Source organism: Peromyscus maniculatus, chromosome 2 (genome assembly GCF_049852395.1).
Source record: "Peromyscus maniculatus bairdii isolate BWxNUB_F1_BW_parent chromosome 2, HU_Pman_BW_mat_3.1, whole genome shotgun sequence".
NCBI classification, from domain to species: domain Eukaryota; kingdom Metazoa; phylum Chordata; class Mammalia; order Rodentia; family Cricetidae; genus Peromyscus; species Peromyscus maniculatus.
In genome coordinates this window covers 105,293,591-105,315,381 of record NC_134853.1, presented here as the reverse complement: position 1 = coordinate 105,315,381, position 21,791 = coordinate 105,293,591, and the positions used below count along the sequence as shown (strand labels likewise).

Here is a 21,791-nt window from a genome sequence, read left to right as displayed (position 1 = left end):
ATTATGTTCTTGTCTGCAGAATCTCTGTCAGGCAAAAACCTTGTCAGCGGAAAACCTGTCGTAGGATCAGAGGAGACAAAAACAGGTGTCATACAGGCAGTCAAAACTGGAGGAAAAAAAAGATTAGGCTAAAGAGAGAGAGGCAGACAATTACATTAATGCCATTGCTTTTATCTTATAGATGTGTGTTATTATCTCGGGGTGCTGAGTGCGCAATTGCCTCCCAGAGAAGTAGACAGGAGACAAGGGGAAACTTGATAGTTATTAACTGAAGAGGCAGTGTGTCAAAGCTGGATGGGGTTCAAAGTTTTACAGAGGGGAAATGCAGGCAGCACGCAGCGGCTGTGTGGTTCTGCTTTCGGCTACGCAAACTCGGTAGCAGTCTAACGTTTTCTACTTGGAAAAAGATCACAGAGAAAAAAATAATGAAAGATTTGATAGGGAAGCTTTGGGGGTGGCATTTATTCTATATACATGCAACTCAGTCCTAGAACCTTTCCTGTTTCATAAAATCTTGCCACAGTATGAGACATGGTGGAGCATGAAGACAGGCATTTGTCAGTTCAGCTGTGTTGTTTGGATATGTTTAAAACACCTATTATCAACACACTTTTAATTAAAAAAAGCTATTAAGAAGCCCTTTTACTAAGTGTGAACATCTGTACACGCAAGCTGTAAATTAGAAGATCACATATGTGTGCCTCAGTCAGAGACTAAATGAATTTGGCAAGTGTTTTCTATTACTGGGTTTTTAAACACAGTCATATCTAAAGGAAATAACAAATACTACATTTCACAATTTGCATTGATTTTTTTTTATTGTGTCTGTTGGTACTGATTAATAGAACTTTTCTAATTAGAAAGTAGAGTCATTATCATGGTCAGATTAGTAAACAGATCGCAAAGCAGCAACAGATATCTCTCCTGTTTCTTCGTTTTCCTAGTCCCCAAAACTTGTTTCCTAAAAGCTGAAGCCATGGTGTGTAGAAAGGAGTTTTATTTTGCCATTGCTTAACCCTGGAAGATTTTTAGCTTTGTTGATAACTCACACGTGACAGGCAGCCCACTAACAGAGGAGGGCGGCAGGCGGTTGTGGTTGTGTTAATGAAACATCAAGAGACATTGTTCTGACTGTTGGCTTTGGGGGCAGGGGGGGGGTCATGAATTTAAATACCTGGTTAGTTTAGATTTTTTGCTAAGCCCTAAGACTTCTTTCTCAACCTTTTTTTTTTTTTAATGAGTATATCTTTATATCAGGTCTTTGATCCTACCAGTCATCAATGCAAAGCAGTTTGATACTTGATATATGCATTACGCAAATCCAGCAATCCAGAAGAAAACAAACATCAGTGTCAGAAGTGCCCGTGGTAACCAAGAGTTTTAAGAGATTACATGTAGGAGAAGAAAACTAAAAGATTGATTATGGATGTAGAATGAGATTTCAGACTGACTTGGGGAGAAGGAAAAAAAAAACCTGATGACACAAAGGTGACACATAGGTTTAAAAAGATGAAGAAGTTAGAGTCTAGTAATTTCTTTTAGGTGTTTGCTACCCGACACTGGCTTATAATGTCAGTACTTTCACTCAATCTTGAAATGTTTCCTTAATGTATCTGATAAAGTTTAAAGCATGTGCTGCATTTAAGTGTTTCTTTCATGAAAATGTTCTAGATATATGCTCCTTCAAGGAAAACTAAGTCTATAAAGCTGATGGTTTTGTTTATATAAGAATTCGTTTCTTTGTATTTAATAAAAAGACACGCAACCACTCAAGAAGCAAATTTTAAAATTTCATGTTACATTTTAATGGGTTATCTTTTATGGCCAACATACATTTAATTCATTGACACAAAAATTGAATGAAATAGGGGTTCCGCTGCCAACTTTCGGCTAGTCTCGGCATCTCAGCATTTGGATAGAACCGCAGCAGTAGTAATAAACCTGGAACCCTGGTTTCAGCAAGGAAATGTAGCTACCCCAACTCCCCTACAGCTGCTGCCAAGTCTGCAGATTCACTTTCCCCTCTTCTCTTGACCGCCTTCCGGGAAAGTTGCTGCAGAGGAGTAAATATATGCCCCTAGATGTGGGCCATGGAGGGAAGAGATGAGGGGAACAAGGAGAAGCAGCCCGTCGCACCTGTCTGCCAGGAGGGTGAGCTTCTGAACATCCACATGTTGACAGTCTGCTTTTATGGGTGCTGCAGTCAGACATTAATGACTTCCAACATCAGTTCTGAGGACTTTATTATGCATAAGGCCACAGGGGAGAAGTGCCAATCAGTTTGAAATATTAGCTGCATGGTCTCAAGTGCAGCTCACGTTCTCCCCCTGACTAATTGTGGGTGTTTCTGTCTATCCGTTCCCACATTCTGAGAGCTGCATGCCAACTGAAGCGGATTAAACACAGTGGATGGGGGGGCTTACTAGATCCACCTTTGTCCCGTCTTCTCCCTACAGCGTCGAGCCTTACTTGTAAGAGAGTGGGAGAGCATTTATAGACTACCCCTCATCCCTCAAAAGGGCTCATTCACATGTCTTCCATAGGTGGTGCGTGTAGTCAGGGTTTGTGGAGTCTTGGTAGTCTTTTGAATCAAAAGCTACCAACACTATCTGTTTAAGACAGGAATCAAAATGTCTGTGCATCTGGGCTGAAGTTTTCATTACCAGGCCAGGAGATAGGCTTTTTCAACTACCTATCATTTTCTTTCTTCTCTCCCTGAAAAGTAATTTCTACATGGAAGCCTCCCCTCTCCTCTCATTAACTCACCTAATTAATTCAACTTTGACAGGAACAGAGAGAAAGTTGTGACTTAAGTAGAACATGAGTTATTGTAAAATGTACCTAATTTGCTCCCAATTACATAATTCTTCATCCCAAAAGTAGTGAATAAAATCTGCAGATCTAAATATTATTCAAGTCATAAGGAATTTTCTCTTAATCACAATCATTTCTGACTCCATGATCTCCCGATTCACTAAAAAGTTTTTTAATATGCCATCATTGCTCTTTATTAATGTTGTCCCTTAGTGGGGAGGCTTTTATTAGGATCAGGCTTAGAGTCTATGGGAAGGTTAAGTCTTTGCCTTGAGCCCTGATGGTCTTTTCTAGTAAGAGTACTGAGTCTTATAATGGCAAAGGATTGATGTTATAATGATTCCAAAGGGCCCTTTTATGATGAAATTCTAAATACGCAAAATCCCATTAAACCCGTAGAAGTTCATGGGCTAGCTCCATTGAAATGACATATCGTTATATGGGGTATAGTGTGCTTATTATAAAATGTGGCATAAGAGGAAATTATTGGTCATATTAGCAGGAATGAAGAACCACTCACCCCCATAAATTCAGAAGCTACGGCTGAGACATTGGAGGTAGAAGCAGTAAAAATATTCTATTTATAAGTAATCAAAACCTTAAATTCTGACCCCGGAAACTGCATTAACAAAATACTGTTACTAAAACCTTGATTTTAAAACTTTAATAATAATCATGGAAAGAATTCTATAAAAAATTTACTCAAGGACATGTGTTAAATGTTAATCTATTAGACATTAGCACGGAATGCCTGGGTCCATTTGTCCTAAAGGCTGACTACTGGACACTCCTATTGTGTAGAGTCCTAAAGGTGGTTGAGAAGAGAGGTGAATTTCTCTGGCCAGCTTTGTAATTTAAAGCTCACTTGGCATGCTCCCAATGTTAAAAGAGTGAGTTTTATGTGACTTATAAAGTTGTTTCAAACTGACGTTTAAAAACACTCAAATATCCAAGGCAATGCTAAAGTTAGTGAAATAACACATTTTCTTTTACATACTTTTCATATTAATTTCTAATTGTTTTGTACTGTGGAGTGTGGGTGGTTTTTTAGCAATAATTCCACTTTCACACTCCTTATTCCAATGAATAAAAATAATGGCTGTAAGCTCTACACTACTCTGCCCGAACACCTGTTAGATGGAAGCCTCTGGACATATGCCTGTAAGGAACCTATTCCTGTACAGATCACCAGAGTCACTTGCATTTGACTTTTAAAGAAAATCATGTCTTTAAGAAGTTGTGGAAAACTAAGAGCTATGAACTACCACTAAGAGCCAGTTTTCTAAAATCAGTGAAAAGCACTTTTGTACTCATACACTAAGAAAAAAATAGGATCTGAATGTGTTATTTCTATAACCATCACAGAAATTTTGAAAGTGGAGTCTTCAGAATTATAGGTTTACATTTATTTTAATTTATTTGAAGGTTCTGGAGTGATTCCTGTTATTGAAAATTGAAATGAAAATAGTTATACACTATTATTATTATTACTACTATTATTTCATTAGATAGACAACTCATCTCAGTATGTATTTACTTGAAAATGTATTTTATAGTGGGTATTACTTGGTTTGATTAGCACTATAGTCAAAAGTGTATGTTATTATATGTTTACTACATATTCTATGTCACACTTTACACTCACTTAATTTCCATTTCGTTAATGAGCCACAAAAATTCTACCTGTTGTCTTGGTTATGATTCTGTTCTTCACCTCATTTGAATGTTCTTTTTCTATATATACATGTCTCTCATCATTTTTTTTTTTTGAGTTTTATTGCTTAGCTATTACTTTGGAAGATTCTCTCAAAGTATTGAAATTATAAGGAGCCCTCAATTTTTGCTTTGTTTTAATTGCTAATTTGAGGTTCTTTTTCTGTCACTTTAAGGAAATCTAGGTAAGTTATAATCCCTCAGCAACTTGATTAATAGTTTGAGAGGCGCATGCACGTGACACGTGCGTGCGTGCGTGCGTGCGTGCGTGTGTGTGTGTGTGTGTGTGTGTGTGTGTGTGTGTGTGTTCCTAACTCGAAATTTTATTGTGTAGTTCTGCTTTTTCCAGATGAAATTCTACATATGAAAAGGAAGTTAGGGGTACAAGGAGGTGTGGTGGGGGATGGGTATAAGTCACTGATTAGAGGATTACCAAACACAGGATACCCTGGGTTCAACCCCTAGCACCCCAGCCCCTACCCTCCAGCACAGAAAGAGGGTAAGTTTTCTGTTCCCTTTAGATTTCTTTCCCGCCCAGCCTTTTATAAGGTAAAACACTTTTCTCTTAGTGGATGCTATTCTTACAGCTCTCTGACCCTTTCGTGCATCTCCTTTCTTCTCCACAGTTGAGACTCTATACTTAGCACATTGGTGACAAATCTAGTGATCATCTGTGGCTGATTTTCATAATGGATAGACATTATGACCCAATCTGTTTACTTTGTTGTCATTTTTACATACCATCCTTCCATCTTGCTTTTTCCCCATCTAGAAAATCCTTAGGAAGGGGAATAAGAAAATCTTAGAATTCCTGTCAAGATAGCACCCTCACCTTGCCCTTTAAATTGTAGTAATTCTGCAACCTCATTGTTCCGTGGAGGCATGAACATGAGAGGGTTGAGAAAGGGGCCTGGGCGAGCCCCTGAGAAGGTGGACTCACCGCCTTGACCGGTTCATTGCAAGGAGTGTAACTGGGCTTCCCTAGATTTAGCCTTTTAATCCATTCGGCAGTGTGAGTGCTAAACCCTCCCCCCCACCCCCCCACCCCACCCCACCCCCGCAATGGTCTGTGTGTCAGCTGTCACTACTTCAAACCAAGCTGCTGTGACCTCAGCCAGTGCAGCAGGTAGCCACATGCACAGCTGATGTGGAAGTGCCTGCACTGTTGAGGTATTTGGCTAGATGTGAGGGCTTCTCCCGCCTTTGTGGAAAAAGAAAACAGAACCACAAGAAAAGCTCAAAAAGAAAAGAGTTCATGGGAAAGAAGAAAGGTACCTCAGAGCCGCCTTGACATGAAAATTCAGAAAAAGGAAGCTGTGCAGATCGAACCTTGCTGTGTCTGCAGCTTCCCCTTGATTTTTGTCTCGTCATGCCCTTGCTGAAGTGGTTCTGCTTGCCCCCCCCCACTCCCCCTGTAAATTATGTTTGAATTTTTTATGATAAATATGTGTTTGCTTGTTTTATTTGCATTTGGGGTTTTTTTTCGGGGGTAGGAGGTGGTCAAGACAGATTTCTCTGTGTAGCCCTAACGTTCCTGGAACTCACTCTGTAGACCAGGCTGGCTTCAAACTCATAGATTCCCCTGCCTCAGCCTCCTGAGTACTAGGATAAAAGGAGTACTACCATACCCAGCTGGTTTGTTTTTTCTTTGCTTTTTGTATTTTTTGAAGTCTTTTTTGCCATCCTTTATTAACCACAAGTGGGCCTGAATCATGTCTGTTTTGTCTTAAAACTTAGCACAGGGCCTGGAAATGCTCATTGAATGACCAAATATTGGAGCACTAGGAAATCAGTGGGTAACTAACTCCCTTTGCTTGGAATAGAGGGTTCATGTCAGAGAAATACTGTTCTGAGAAGTAAAACAACCCTGCTCGTGGTCATTTGACCATGTTTGGTGTACACGTGTGCATGACGTGCGTGTGTGTGTGTGTGTGTGTGTGTGTGTGTGTGTGTGTGTGTGTGTCTGTGTCTGTGTGTGTCTGTGTGTCTGTGTGTCTGTGTACATGTGCAAGGGTGTGTATTGGAGGGGTGAGCTGTGTGAAAACACTAGGGAGCATAATAGAAACCTTTGAGAGACAGGCCAAGTGCATTTTAGGAAACCGGCTTAGTCTTCCTTACACTAGACAGATTCGAGAGAGACCCAAGCCTGGTGAAGAAGCATTGCACTAAGGAGGGCATGAGGGACTAAACTCCTGTTTTGAAGTGGTAGAAGTTAGATTAGAAAGAAGGAGTTGATCCATGACAAACTGCAAAGGGACTAATAAGTGACTGATTAGGTAAGAGATCAAGATCTAATTAGAGTTGGTTTGGAATGTTCTTGCTAGATAATATTGAGAGAAAAACAATTCAACAGAACACAATCTGGTATCTGCAGGTATCACCTCAGTCATATAAAGTCACTCATTGACATATCAATATGTGTATAGTCCTTGCCTTGTTTAATAGGATAATAGATGGTTTTATTGTTTTCCTTTTATTTAAATTTGCATCATTTTACAAAGAGAGTTCCTATGAGAAAATAGCACAATAAAATAAGTTGGATTTGAAGCATTTTGGCCAAGTTTCTTAGTCCTCCCTCTCTGAGCAATACAGGCCACTTTTGTGTTTAGAGTTGAGAATATGGAGTTGAAGTTACAGGATTGTGCGAGAGTAGCTGGATTCCTAGGGCAGATTAACACATGAGGGAAGCATGAGAGGCTGCTGCTCTGGAAACCCGATGCTTTCTTTGATGCTCAGTAGATTTCCTCTGCAGATGAGAAGGTCATAGTTATGTGGAGTCCTGCTTCATCTTCACCAGAAGCATAATCCCACCCTGCTTCTTGGCTTGATCTTGTTTCTACACTTTCCACTCCCTTGGAGTTAAGGTAGCACTCTTCAATCACTGGAGTGCCATACCTGAAAGAGTTTTGAGACCAAGAGCTACCTTAACATCTTCACATGCCAGGTGACTTGCCACTGTTGTCAAGCACCTGGTGGTGTGGCAGGGTTGTGGACCTTGGTGTCTGAGTTTAGGGACTCTCTCCTTAATCTGGAGAACAGTAGTTACCTTTTATACTCTAAATCATTGCTTTAGGGCTACACTTTCTAAACCTTAACCTTTGTTTCCAGTAGCCTTTCTTCAGATAGTATTACCATAAAGGTTCGTTGCAAGACCTTTATCATTCAACCTATTTATTATGTGTCTACAGTAAAATTAAGAAGATGGATCTATAAATGGAAAATCTTATGTTTTAAAATTTTACTCATCACTGTAGATAAAAATCAAAATGATACAAATATTAATGTTCATGATTTATTAAGCAGCGAGTAGGTTGTCTGTCGGGGAGATAAGGAAGACTGTAGGTTATTTCTTCATGGATTATCCATGGATGAGTAGTGCCTATGAGAGGAAAGGTAACTACTGTCTCTGCTGTTCACTTTGTTAGAGATGTAACTGTTGAAACAACTGTCATGTGTATAAGCATTTATCAGCTTCTAGGTATATGATGCTCCCAACTGTTCATGTGTTTATAATAAAAGAAAATATATCCTTCTAACAGTTAACATTTTGTTTACTAGTTATTTTCATGTCATTTTACTGATAGACCAACTATAGTCTGTCAGTAAGTCTCTAATCTCTGGTAGAAAACATTCTAAACTTGTTAAGAAAGTTCTGAATAATGATAATTGAAGTCATTTTGGGGTGTGTTTTTATGTGTGGTGTGTGTATGTGTATATCTGTAGAAACCAGTGATTGTGAAATAAATATTTTATGTTGTTTGATTGCATAGGTGATCATTACCTTATTAAGTAGTAAACCTAGTTTCTGAAAGATACGATGTGGAGTTTGTATCTACGGATTATTTTTCCAGTTGAAAATGATAAAGGTCCAGGAGAGTAATTAAATTGAATTTAGAGGGTAAGCATCACTTATATATGTAAGGAGCTTTTCTGATGTCCTAAAGACCCTTCCTAGGGATAAGTAAGCATTGAGAATAGTAAGAGGGTGGTCTGAATGCTCAGGGAGTTTGGAGTCCATCTTTATTATTGAACACTTTCCAATGTGCCCTGTAGATGAGGCCTATGTAAGAATCACGCAGCAGGAGTTCCCAGACTTAACCTGCTCCTCTGCCCTCCCAGGCTGTGCTTACAGCACTATGGCTGACGGTCATTCAGCTTCTTTACCTACTGTTATTTCCAGAAGCCATATTTCATGTCTCCCCCGTTAGCTAACAACTGCTTCTTTAACTGAACTTCCGCACATTTGTCAGATCTTCATATGTAAAATTAAAAATGGCCATCGTTTTGAGCATTCAACACTTTCTTTGTCCTATTAACAAAAAATTAAATTGAAAGCTCTGCATAGACTTTTGCTTGTTACGATTAAAGCTCCCTAGAGTCCTCCCATCCGACTTACTAGAATTCTCCCTGCTCTTTCCCTCTGAGGTTACTCAGTTCCCCTTTGTTGTGGTAGAGTCCAGGGCAGCGCCATGAGCATCAAGTGAAAACTTGCTAGAAATGTAGTGCCTTGGTTAACACTGAATCAGAAAGCCTGGGGGAAGTGGCCCCATTATCTGTGACCTAACAGGCCTTCTGGGGGGTTCGGGTGCACACCATGATTGAGAACCTCTGCCTTGATTCCATCTGCCTGTATCGCTCCCTGACTAGTACCTAATTCATTTAACAGACCATACCTTCCTAACAGACTTGTGCTCTCTCCCCCCACCCCATGCCACAGAACCTTTATAAAAATCTCTTACAGCATTTACATCTCCTGCATCTGTCTGTTTTTGAAGGTGGAGGCCACAACATAAATTACTTTTCATCTACATATGGCCCCTTCTCAGTGGTCTGTTAATAAGTGCTGATGAGCTAGTGAATGTATGCATGAATGAAGGACAGCATTTTAGGAGGAGTCGTGATCAATAAGGTCAGCTGCTGTGGAGAGATCACGGAGAATAATGAATGAAAAATCTATTGGATTTCACAGGAAGGCAGGTGTTGGTGACCTTTGAAATGCTTGCTTCAGCAGAGTGATGGGCAGGAAGCCCAGATTGCTGGAAGTTAGGGGTGTCCAACATGATAAGGACTTACACATTTCTTACTGACTGTTTATCTGTACATGTAGAAACAGAATTTTCCTGGGTGAAGCTACTGAATTACCTTTTTTTTGGTTGGTAAACTAATTCCATTTAGCCTGAGATATTAGAATATGTGATCATTGTAACATGATGTATTTTCTGATTTTTAAAATGAAATGAGATGATTACGAACCCTAGAATGATACAGGACTTGTAGTAAGTACTTAAAGGGCCATTTCCCTTATTTGTCCATCCCGTGATTATTTTTCTTGACCTAATGCTGTTAAAGACATTACTCTGTGCATTTTATAAAAGGTGAACTTCTTTAGAATAGTCTTCATTCTGGTCATTGCAGAAATTATGAATTTTATTTGGACTGGGAAGTATCCCTTTAGTTGAACCAGGCAGTAATTTGAAATTACATGTATCTACCTAGAGAAGTTCCCCAAAGGTGGTTGAATCCGTGGTAGTGTTTTCAGTAATCCTGATACGGATGGGAAATAGAATTTATGACTGTATCTTAATTTTTAGTTTCAATTAGAGAGGGGGTGGATGGGACCAAGATTGAGGGAGGTTGATTGATTGATTGATTGATTGATTGATTGATTGATTGATATTAGATTCACATAACTGATACAATTTCAAGCATTTTGTTAGTACTGGTATGTGGTCTTTTTCAGATTATCTTTTAGCCCAACTCATTCAATTCATACGATTACTGTTTATTAGCTCTTTTGTTAACTACAAATTTAGAGGAAAAAAAAGAATTCCCACTAGTTGTAAATAAGATCCTGAATTTGATCTTACAGTCCATCATTCCACCATTGTTGTGGTCTGGGAATAGGACAGACTTGCTTCTCCTCATTGACCTAACTCATGCTTCTTCTAACCATACAGGAGTTAGGCCTGAATCCTCCACAGTTTGGGACATATTGAAGTTCAGCAGAGTCCAGCTCTGCGTTTGCACATTTTATGTCAAAAGACCAACTTCTTACTTTTTATTCCTCCACATGTTGTCAAAATTTGGTGACTCAGCTGTGTATGGTTGCATATGACTTATATACCAGAATTTAAGGGGCAGAATCAGGCAGATCTGAGAGTTGGGGGCCGGCTTGGTCTACACAAGAGTTCCAAGGCAACCAGGGATACATAGTTAATCACTGTCTCAAAACAAACACTGAACAAACACCTGGGTGATTCCCGAGACTCAGGAACCATAAAGCAGGCTTTTTGGTGTAGTGTAGAACCTTAACAGAAAGGTAATCTTTGATGTTGTGTTCAGGCTGAAATTATGGCTGATCCCTGTGAGCCATGCTTATACCCTTTACACCCTCATCTGTGGTTCACTTCCTGGACTCTTGAGAACCTTTTCATTGTGGACGAGTTGGGCTTCGCCATTACTCCTATTGACTGACTAGCCAAACATCTTCTGCACTAGGGTCTAAAGCTGGCCCTATACCTACCTGTGTAAATAAAGTTTTACTGGGACACGCACACACATACATTCACTTCACCTTTATGGGTATGTAGCTCCTTCCCTGCTCTAATGCATAAGTCAATAATTGTGAAAGAAAAGTTGTAGCTTCCAAGATTGTTACTAAATACCAGGTTTTTATAGAATCTGTTGTCAACCCCTGCTGTCCATATTGCTTTATCCTACTATTCTTACTTCTTTATATATGACACATTAATGAAGAATGATCATAAACTGATGAGATGACTCAGTAGACAAAGGTGCTTGCTCCCAAGCCTGATGATGACCTAAGGTCAATCTCCAGAGCCCATGTCATAGAAGAAAACCCCCACAAGTTCTCTGACCATTACATGAGCACCATGGTACATGTGCACACCCACAAAACATTAAATGTAAAAAAAAAAAAAAAGATGAGGAAATAGCTCAACATCTCATTGTCATCTGCTTACAAATGGTGTTTAAGACAAAGTGTTTTTGTCTCATGTTCTTTACTTGTGCTCTTCTAGTTATGTGGAAATCTGTGCCCCCTCCCTTCTCATCCTGTCTCTTCATCTTTTGAAACCAGCAACCTTTTAGCCTCTTAATGACTTGGAAGATGGGGTAACACTTTCCTTTTGGTGGCAGAACGTATCTAAACATAAGTCTGCATTCACTTTGCAGAGTTGCAAAATGCCAAACCCATGCATAAAATTCAGGATTTGGTGTCACGTCCTTTCTCTGCGATCCTTTCAATTTTTCATTTGTTGTGGTCCGAGCACAAACATAGGTTTGTTTGATGGAGTTCAGGAGGCTTGGTTAAAGGGACGTGGGAGAGGAGCAGATTTCCCCAAGTTCAACACTAGGCCCCAAGCAGATCGGCCACTCATCAGAAGGCTGTGTAGGCAAGCTGTACTTGAAGAAGAACAAGATAGCAACACCCCTCCCTTGCCGTTTGCAGCCTAAATGCCCTGTGGAGTGAGAAAAGACTTCAGTCTGCAGGCTTGTGAATCCCTTATCTTTCCCAAACGTTAAATTAATTTTTAAAGCTATTTATTCAAAGTTGACTTAACCACCAGAATAGGAGAGATCAGACAAATCAGCTGCAAGAAATGAAGTATGGGGAAACCCGAACTCTTTGACAAAGTATTCCTGGGAGTAAATGTGTTGAATGAAGCCAGCGGGTAAATGATAAGGGCCTTTACACTGTGGATGTAAGAAAGCAATTTATCAAGAGTACATGAACTCTCTAGTGGCTTCAAGTCAGGAAGAAATGAGAGTGGAGGAGGAGCCCTAAAAAATACATTAGAAATACTTAAAAAAAAAAAGAAGGAAAAAAGCTCTCTGTGTGCATGCTCTTTTGAATCTCTCCATTATTATGCAGAAGTGCTGGTATGTTTAAATTGGGATGCTCATCTTGCATTTGGACGGTAGGCAATACTTCTGTGAGGGAAAGTGTTTGGTACAGGCCATTCAGTAGTCTGGAATTTTCAGGAATCTTGGGTATTCTCAGGTATAGCTGTGACTTAAGGCAGAGCACTGTCTACTATCTATTTGCCTGACTTATGAGGTTAGATGACCATCTCGCTGGCTTACAATGTTAGCATTCTTACTCTCTAGGGCATATACTCTCTAGTGTATAATTCTGACAGTTAATTGCAATGCCTTTTGTGTCCTCTTGAGGAGTTAATGGGTGCCTTTCACAGGCCATCTCTTGAATCTTGTAGCATCTCTCAGCCCTGTGGCTGTGACAGGTTTAGCCTTCATCATTTACAGTAGAGAAGCTGGGGCCACACATTTTATGTTCTCAGCAATAGGATTCCCAGTAACTCAGCTATAGATTGGAAATAAAACTCGGCATCTTACTTTAAGTGTTTTAACTTTAGGGGAGAGATGCCATTTCGTCGAGTTGAGGAGAAAACACAGTTACTGAACTGTGAAATTCCAAATATTTTCTCTGAGAATGGCCATCCTCAGCTTTCTCCACAAGATAATTCCATTAGCTGAAATCACAGGAACTTCCAGTTGTAGTTACTTGTTTGCATTTTCATCTGACACCTTGTAAGAACCCTTTAACAAAGTAACTAAGTAACTTCCATCCTAGTGAAGACAAGACTGTCCCGAAGACAAACTTAGAGAACTAAAGTTTCAGAAAAATCTCCCTTAGCTAATTTGAGTTGTGTTTTCTTAGCCCTCAGCACAGGCATTCACTTCCTTATTCTTTCTGAGTTAGGCTTTGTTGTGGTTGTGGTTGCTTTTGTTGAGATGGCTTTTCTGTGTAGCCCAGGCTGGGCTTGAGTGCTCACTCCTCTTTATTAGTCCCCTGAACACTGAGACAGTTACACAGTCTTCACCCTGCCAGGTGTGAGCTCGGCCTTTAACTCTGGTTTAGAAAATCATCTTCCTCTCCTGTAAACCGTTTAGGAATTACAAGGAATGTTAGCAGGAGTGACTCCTTTTCTGTTATAAAGGACGATCACTAAGTAGTCCCTGCTGGCCCTAGGACCCATTCCTCCACCTCTACTGCTATTATAGGTATGTGCCGCCATACCTGGTGTTGGAGGTGACTCTTATTTGAAGGAGTGATAGTGGTATAGCCTGTTTTTACAGCATGAATTTGGACTGCTGCCTTTGTGTAGGGGAATAGAAGGCACTGTGATAACTTGAGCTGGAGTTTAATTAGTGAATTAATTCGTCATATTTTTTGAAAAAGCCATAGTCATTAAAAAAAATCCTCAGTGACTTTCTTTTTGTAAGTTAAATGTTTTGTCTGATGTTGTCTTTCATTTATAAATACCAAATCAAAGGCGGGGGAGGGGGGGCAAAACAGGAAGTACAGGCTCTTGCTTAAATATCTATAGTTATAAGCTATTTGGCAAAATGGAGCTCGGGTAATGTCCAATAAGGTTTCTAATTTTGTGTCCTTTCTGTCTCCTCATCCCCTCCGCATACCTGGGACATCGGTGGGATGACCATAGCCTTGGATAAGCTCAGCACCCAGCACCTGTACCACCCCACTCAAGTGGAGATCGTGCAGTCCAATGTGGTGTTTGACATCAGCAGCCTCATGCTCTACGGGACACAGGCGGTGCCTGTGCGGCTAAAGATCCTGCTGGACCGGCTCTTCAGTGTCCTGAAGCAGGAGGAGGTGCTGCACATACTGCACGGCCTGGGCTGGACCCTGCGGGACTATGTCCGAGGATACATCCTTCAGGTAGGGGAGCATTTGAGTGCTGAGTCTGGGCTCGCCCTTCGTGGGTCAGAGCTCTGGCTATACCTGGCTTTCTTCTTCCTCTCAGTTACCACAATAGGTGTCCTCTCCTCTGGTCAAGGAGTACGCTACTGTCAGGCCTCAACAGTATATAGCTAAAGTGGAAGTAGTCTGTTGACTGGTATTGCTTTATGTGTACCTTTGAGTTCAACTCTTCGTCTCTAAAGTGGGCTGTCTTTGTTTTTGTTTTGTTTTTTGTTTTTTGTTTTTTTTTTCTTTTCTGAGACAGGGTTTCTCTGTGTAGCCCTGGCTGTCCTGGAACTGTGTAGACCAGGCTGGCCTTGAACGCACAGAGCTCCTGCCTCTGCCTCCAGAGTGCTGGGGTTAAAGGCAAGTGCCACCTATGGCTGGCTCATAGTGAGCTGTGTTATTTTACTCACTGAGTCTTACTGTCTTTGAGATGCATGGGGAGTTTTACCCTCTAGCTGGGTTTGTGAAGGTGTTTCTCATGCCCACTAGGCAAGGTCTACTTGAGTTCTGTGAACGCTCATATTTATTATGCCTTTCCCCAAATCAAGGAAGAAACTGTAACGTACATAAACTAACTCTCTGCAAATCCTGCAAACTCTCATGTTGCGGTCTCGGGGCTTGACACATGGATAAAGGTTTGGCTGTCTTGTGACCTGGAGCCCCTCTTTTGTACCAGCGACGCTTCTAATGTGGTAGGGCTTTCAGATTATCCTACACCAACACCCCATCTCTCATTTCCTTTTTGGTGCTCTGCTAAAAAGTAAGTCATTTTGCCTCTGAAATTTCTCATGTCCGTCTACCTTCCTAAAACCCCTTGAGGGGCACATGTTGAGAAAAACATGTTGAGGACCTTAGGATCCTAAATCTGGATGATAGAATCCTATCTTTTCTTGAAGGAAATTTCAGTTGGGAAGGTAGAATCTAAAGTCTTCTTTCAACTTTCCTGTGGAGATATTTCCAGAACTGACCACTCAGAAAGAAAAATGTTTATGTTGGACCAGCCCTATAGAGTATAAAGATAAAAGCGATGTTGATGAGCTGAGCCATCCCGTGCAGTGTGCAAGTCCTTAGCTGTGAAGTGCACATATCACACACCTTTCGTCTGTGATGAGTGGAGAGCCTCCAGTCTCTCTGTGCTTTAATCTGGGATGAGAACGTACCAGCTCATGCCGTTCCTGGTTCCTCCAGGCATCAGTGAGGACAGAGCAGCAGTAGGATAGTGAATAGAAGCAGACAAAGTGGAAACAGAGGAGGTTAGACCAACCGTTCTGCTCCCCTAATAGGCTCCTTTCTTAGTTTACTGAGCGCCTCCCTCAGCTTGGAAGGCACAGAAGATGGACTGAGGGTGACAATAATTAAATATGGCATTTCCAGTTTGAATTGGTTCTTTTTTGTCGCTTTGGTAAATCCCCATGACCAAGGCGACTTACAGAAGACTTCATCGTGGCTTACGGTTTAAAGGCAGAGACATCAGGTAGCAGACAAGGCAAAAGGAAGGGAGCCGGCTGCTCGTATCTTAACCATAAACAGGAAGCAGGAAGCACAACCGGAAATGGCAAGTCTTTAAACTCTTGAAGCCCATCTCCAGTGACATATTTTCTCTCATAAGGCCTTATTTCCTAAACCTCCCCGAATGGCGCCCCCAACTGGGCACCAAGTGGTTAAATAGATGAGCCTGTAGGAGACATTCTCATTCAGACCACCATAGTTTAAAAGGTATATTACATCATTCTCTGATATGTCCCAGGATAAGACTGTTTCAGTGGGCATGTAAGTCTTAAGAGCAGGGCAGTATGAAGGGGTGCAGATCCAGAAGGAAGAGTCAGGACAAAGAACGCATGGAGCCGGGTCCAGCCACTGTTTATACTAGCTGAGACACTCGGAGTAGCAGATCTTCCCACAGCAGCTGCCACGTCATTATCATCTCTTTTGGATACATTTTTCCCCCTACAAAAAAGAAACCTCTTGGACTGAATCTACCAGGTTGATCTCAGTCCTCGCGGGAGGCTTTGCCCTAGGGGGGGGGTGCTGGGGGGAAGGGGAGGGGGACAGGAGGGGGGAGAACAAGGGAATCTGTGGCTGATATGTAGAATTGAATGGTACTGTAAAATAAAATAAAAGGAAAAAATAAAAAGAAACCTCTTACAAATGTCTGCCTGGAGCTGTTAGCTTAGCTAACAGTTTTCCTGTATTCAAAACCTGTCCAGCAATGTCTTCACTGTCTCCAGTATGGTGCTTGCTTCTGCATCAGTACTGTATTGCAGCATCATGACTGGTTTTGGCCTCAGAGAGTGGGAGCAGATATATTATGTCTTCCTGTTCCAGCAAATAGGTACATGGCTGTGCTGGTCTACCATCGTGGCAACTCTGTGTTAACTCTTGTCACATTTTGATGTCACTTAATAGAAAACCTGCTAATTTCTCTGTGTCTTTAGAACACTGCTGTTTCCTACTGTTCTGATTTGACCAGAGCCTTGGTGAAAATATGAAATTCTTATTTACGTGTTAATTTTCCCAATACTCTATTACATCTCTACAGTATAGAAAACATACTTCTTTCAAGTATACTGTAGATTTCATTTTGTATAAGAGAGAGTTGCAAGAGAAGTATAAAAGAAAACATCAGCAAAAGTCTCAAACTAACGTATATATATATACACGATATATATATATATATATATATATATATATATATATATATATATATATATATATATATATAAAGTCTCTTAATAGGAAAGGAAATGTTACATATAAAGAATATTGCCATTAGTATAATTATAATTAATTTTCATTAATACAAATTTTGACAAATCTCAAATTTTAATGTATCATTTCTTAAGAGTCTAGAATTGATATTTTTAGAAAATCATGGACTTTTCATATTAGAGGAACTCTCAGCTTAGTTTCTATCTTCTTTTATTGATAGAATTGATGTAATATTGATTTTCTTTAAATGGCATGTTCTGTCATTTAGTATTTATCATATACTTGTTCTCTATAAAGCACTTCTGGGCTTGTAATAAAAGCAAAAGATTGCAGGACACAAAAACATTAAAAAAAACTTATTGAGAAAACATTCATTTTGTAAAAGACAAAAGGAGTTGGGCTATAAAAACATCCTCTTTCTTCTAAAGATTTAGGCCAGTACTTGATTACTGGCCAGTACTTTAGAATTATGTGTGGTAATGATGAGGTATGCACAAATGACTTTGAAATAATTATATGTAACATTTTTGTACAGGTAGACTATAAAATGTTGATTTGAGAGCTGGGGAACCCTATAATGCACTATTAGTGTACAAGTCATTTTATCTGGCTAAAACTCAATTGTCTTGTAGCCCTCAAGGCATCAATTTTAGCATTATTGCTCTCAACAACAGTATATTGAATATTATGTCAGTTAAAGGAGAGTAATTATCAAGGCAAGTTAGGGTGGCTGTTAGTCTTACCACATATTGACTTGGTTAGCAGTTGGCTATAGATTGTGTTACCGGGCAAATGAAGATGTACGGTGAGTTGAACTGGTCAAGCCAGGATATTAATCTAACTCTCTCTGGACCAAAACCTGCATTCTTTATGTATAGCCAGCTACTCCTAATTTTAGCAAGAGTTTTGAATGTGGAAGAGGGTATGTCATCTGTTTTTTAATCTGGGAGTGTGTGTTTGAGGGAGAAGAGCAGGCCATTCAAAACTCTGACTAAATCTATCATTTGTGTATGATATTCAAAGAAAAAGGAAGGTAATGGGGATACCACACAGTCATTGAAAAGCTTGGCATATCTGTTAAGGAGCCTTTCACTTAGGTGGCATCTATGTGCTCTAAAGCCAGCCAGTTGAGTATAAAATGCATAGCATAAATTGGACCACAGCCATGTAAGAAGGTGGGCCATTTCCTGAAAGTACAATTTCCAGTGTTCTGTGTAGTTGATAAAGTCTTTGTTCAGAAAGGCGAGAGGGAGCATGTTCTGGAAAGTAAAATGGGAATATTCACTCAAATGCTAAAATATAAATATAAGGGAGCATATTTTTCTACTACTAAAGAATAATAATTATTATTATTATTGTTGTTGTTGTTGTTATTCCAGGTCATCCTCTACAGATACTATTTATTGACAACCAATAAAAACAGTGGCCTGCCCTCTTGTCATCTTATTCCTCATTTCCTTTCTGTCTTTGACTTAAGCAATAATACAGATGATTATTATTGTTGGATTTAGTCATTTAAAAATAAAATTTTTACATAGTCTCTCTTTAGCTTGAGCATATAGCTAACTTGCCTGGGTGCATGTACCATCCTGTCTTTGGAAATCTCCGTGCTTGTAAGCAAGTCCTTCTAGAATTCTAAGACCCAGTTCAGACTTTCTGAATAATTAGCAGAGTGTCAGCAGCCTGTGAGCAGAGCAGCAGTGGTGCACATTGCAAGTCACCTGGGCCTTGATGGAGCAAGCCATATAGTTCTAGCACTTCCCAAAGGCTGACATCAGTCCAAGAAGTCCTAGCTTTAGATGTGGGAGGAACCACATGCTGGATCCCTCCCTGAGCACTTAGGATACACATTAGCATACTAAAAGCCCTGAGAACTTTGGAAGGAAATACCTCTTCCTCAGCATGCATGTGGTCCACTTAGGAAGGGTTTCTACCCGCAAGTCCCCACTGTTCTGCCTGCGTGGGTAATTCCTTCTCCTATAGGAGTCAGTTGAAATCCAGTTTTTCACCAGGACTAGCTGAAACAATGGAGCTCTTCCTTTGCTGTTGTGATTTTTATCTTCAGATTGCTTCCTTCCAGCTCCATCCACAGGTTCAATACAGTCAGTCAGTTGTTAAAATGTCTCTCCTGCCATTGCTATAAAGTACTACAAAGTCACTCAATATGTATCAGTTACAAGCAAATACGCTTAAATTTACAATATAATATTTTCCTATGGAACTGATGCAATACCCATCAATTCCAGTTGGTCAAAGGGTCCTTAGCCTTACTTCCCACTCACTAGGGGCTGGCCCAACAGCTAGAGCTGTGCTACTGAAGGTAGCAGGAAGCAAAGGCTTCCAGCTGCCTAGACAGTGGTCTGTGCAAAATAAACGTGCTGTGGTATCCGTGTGGTAGAAAATGTCAATGTTAGACAAACACATATTTCTGTGACTCCATGAGAAGTAAATGCAATGTTTGTTCTGTGGATCCTCATCCACCCCCACTTGTAGTTACTTTCAGTAAATTAACATTTGGTGCATTGAGGTCCGAAGAGGTTATATGACTTTTCTATGATCACAGAAACTTCGAATTGACAGTGTTGTACAGTAAGCTTCGTGAATATAAGAACCACATATCCCTTGTTTCCTTCTTAGCCCACACCCAGCCTACATGTTAGCCATTTCTACATAACACTACATGTTAGTGTTCTGTGTGGGAAGACAGATTCATGATTTGGATTCCTGGCTTAACGTTTTAGGAGGAGTATGAAATTAGGCCTATGCCTTTACTTAACATAAGTCCCTCATCTGTAAAACAGCATAATAATAGCACCTCTCAGCTTTGTTGTGAAAATAAAAGTAAGACAATGTACATGTACATGAAGGGCCACTAAATGACAGCTGTTAATATGATGGTGAGAAGATGATGGACTATTATAGACGATCATCTACCTGCTCATTTTAGTTTAGTAAATAGCCTTGAATTCTGGAATTCTTTATTTCACTTTGCCCCTTAGAGCAGAATGCTTTTCCAACCAATCAGTCATAAGGATAGCTGTTCTTCTGTTTTAAATCAATCACACATACATAATCACACAAGCATGCATAGGCATGTGAACATATTTGCGTGAAAATGAGAGGCAGAGGAGACTAGAGAGGGAGACACTGGACTCTGCAGTTGGACAAACTTGGTATGAATCTTGATTTCACCTTTGACAGCTGTTACTTAAGAGAGACATAACATGTTAATATCACTTTCTCCATCTATAAATAATATAGTGAAATTATATTTAAATACATCACACCATAACTATCCCATGGCACACTTTATTAATAATTACTACATTGTGTGTGTTCACAAGTGTGCCTTTTAAAAGAAATGTCTGTAAGACACTGTTCTTTTTATCTGGCTATTTCATCAACTCTTTTGGTAACTCTCTGAGTCCCTGGTGCAGAATAAATGAAACTTGTTAAGAATTATTACAGTAGGCTTTTGCATGAAATAAAAGTCACAGGGTAAGGGTGTAGCTCAGGGATAGAGCACCTGCCTATATTGTACAAGGCCCTGAGTTCAGTTCCCAGCACTAAAAAACAAAATAGGCAGAGTTGTAAATGAGTATTAGTTTGCCTCACAAACATTTAGGGAATTCCAGAAACAGAAAGAAGAAAGGACCTCTCTATAGTTCATGTGAGTAGACTTTTAATCAGTTAATTACTGCGTACTGAGTCCACCAGCACAGGTCTTTCCAAAAGCCCATGGGATAATGAGCAAGGCAGCCATGAGCAATTGACGGGAAGGAAGTTATTTGATGAAAACTAGGGGAATGTACAAATGACATTTGTACAAATTAAAGGAGGGATAATTTGATCCCAGATAAAGATAGGATAAGCATCATAACCCGTAAGAAAGTTGTCTTTGTATCCTGTCACCAATTCGTGGATCTTTTTCAGAGAGGAAGAACATGTGCATAAATGGTCAGGATTCCCATTTCTGGCAAGGGCATGAAGAAGATAGATGATTTGGGGCAGTATCTTATGTTTAAATTGTTTGTTTTTCAGAGTGCCTAGGCCATCTACAAACACCCTGGCAATCCTCCTGGCCTCCCTATTAAAGAGATAACTTGGGAAACTATCATCCCTAGTTTTAAAGTTACCATGGCTAAAGGCAGACTTGGAGCTGGAAGTTGAATACAGGGATTTTGAATCCCTTGGCAAAGCTCTTAACTATTCAAACAGCAATGAAAACGAAGTCCTTAGACATAAGGACGCAGCTTGATGTTTTCTGCTCGGAGCTAAAATGAAAATATTCCTCCTTTTACCATTTTGTCATAGAACCAAATAGCTCACCAGATTCTGGGATGGAAGGCTATGACTTCAGGAATAGGTCTGTGTGTAGGGAACATAGAAAGAGGCTTCTGCATTCACCAGGAAAAGCAGAAGCCAGTCCACCCCTCCTTTGCAGTTTATTTAATAAGAACCAGCTCAGGTTTACTTGGATGCGTGTTCTTTTTGGTTTATGGAGACAGGGTTTCCTCTATGTAGCCTGGCTGTCCTGGAACTCTGTAGACCAGGCTAGCCATGAACTCTGCCTCTGCCTTCCAAGTGCTGGGATTAAAGGTGTGTGCCACCACCACCTGGCCTGCATATTCTTTTAGATGGCATTGACTAAACTCTTGGTTTCTCCAGAGTAGCCCTCCTGTCTGTTCTTCAGTGAATTTAAAATGGACAACTCCTGAACATTGGGGTTAAACAAGTCAGCCACCCATTAGCTTCCAAACTGTGCCAAAATGGTGTGTCCATAAGTCTCATTTCTTGGCAGGAC

At 40.2% G+C, this 21,791-nt stretch overlaps 1 protein-coding gene across 5 annotated transcripts in view; it reads left to right on the top strand.

Moving 5' to 3' along the window:
• Bnc2 (basonuclin zinc finger protein 2) overlaps positions 1-21,791 on the top strand; it is a 405,775-nt gene that overhangs the window by 273,980 nt on the left and 110,004 nt on the right. For all 5 annotated transcript variants that reach the window (XM_015994929.3, XM_076564461.1, XM_076564460.1 and 2 more), the window contains one exon: positions 14,016-14,251. In XM_015994929.3, coding sequence (XP_015850415.2) covers positions 14,016-14,251 — 236 coding nt within the window. The remainder of the gene's footprint in view (positions 1-14,015; positions 14,252-21,791) is intronic.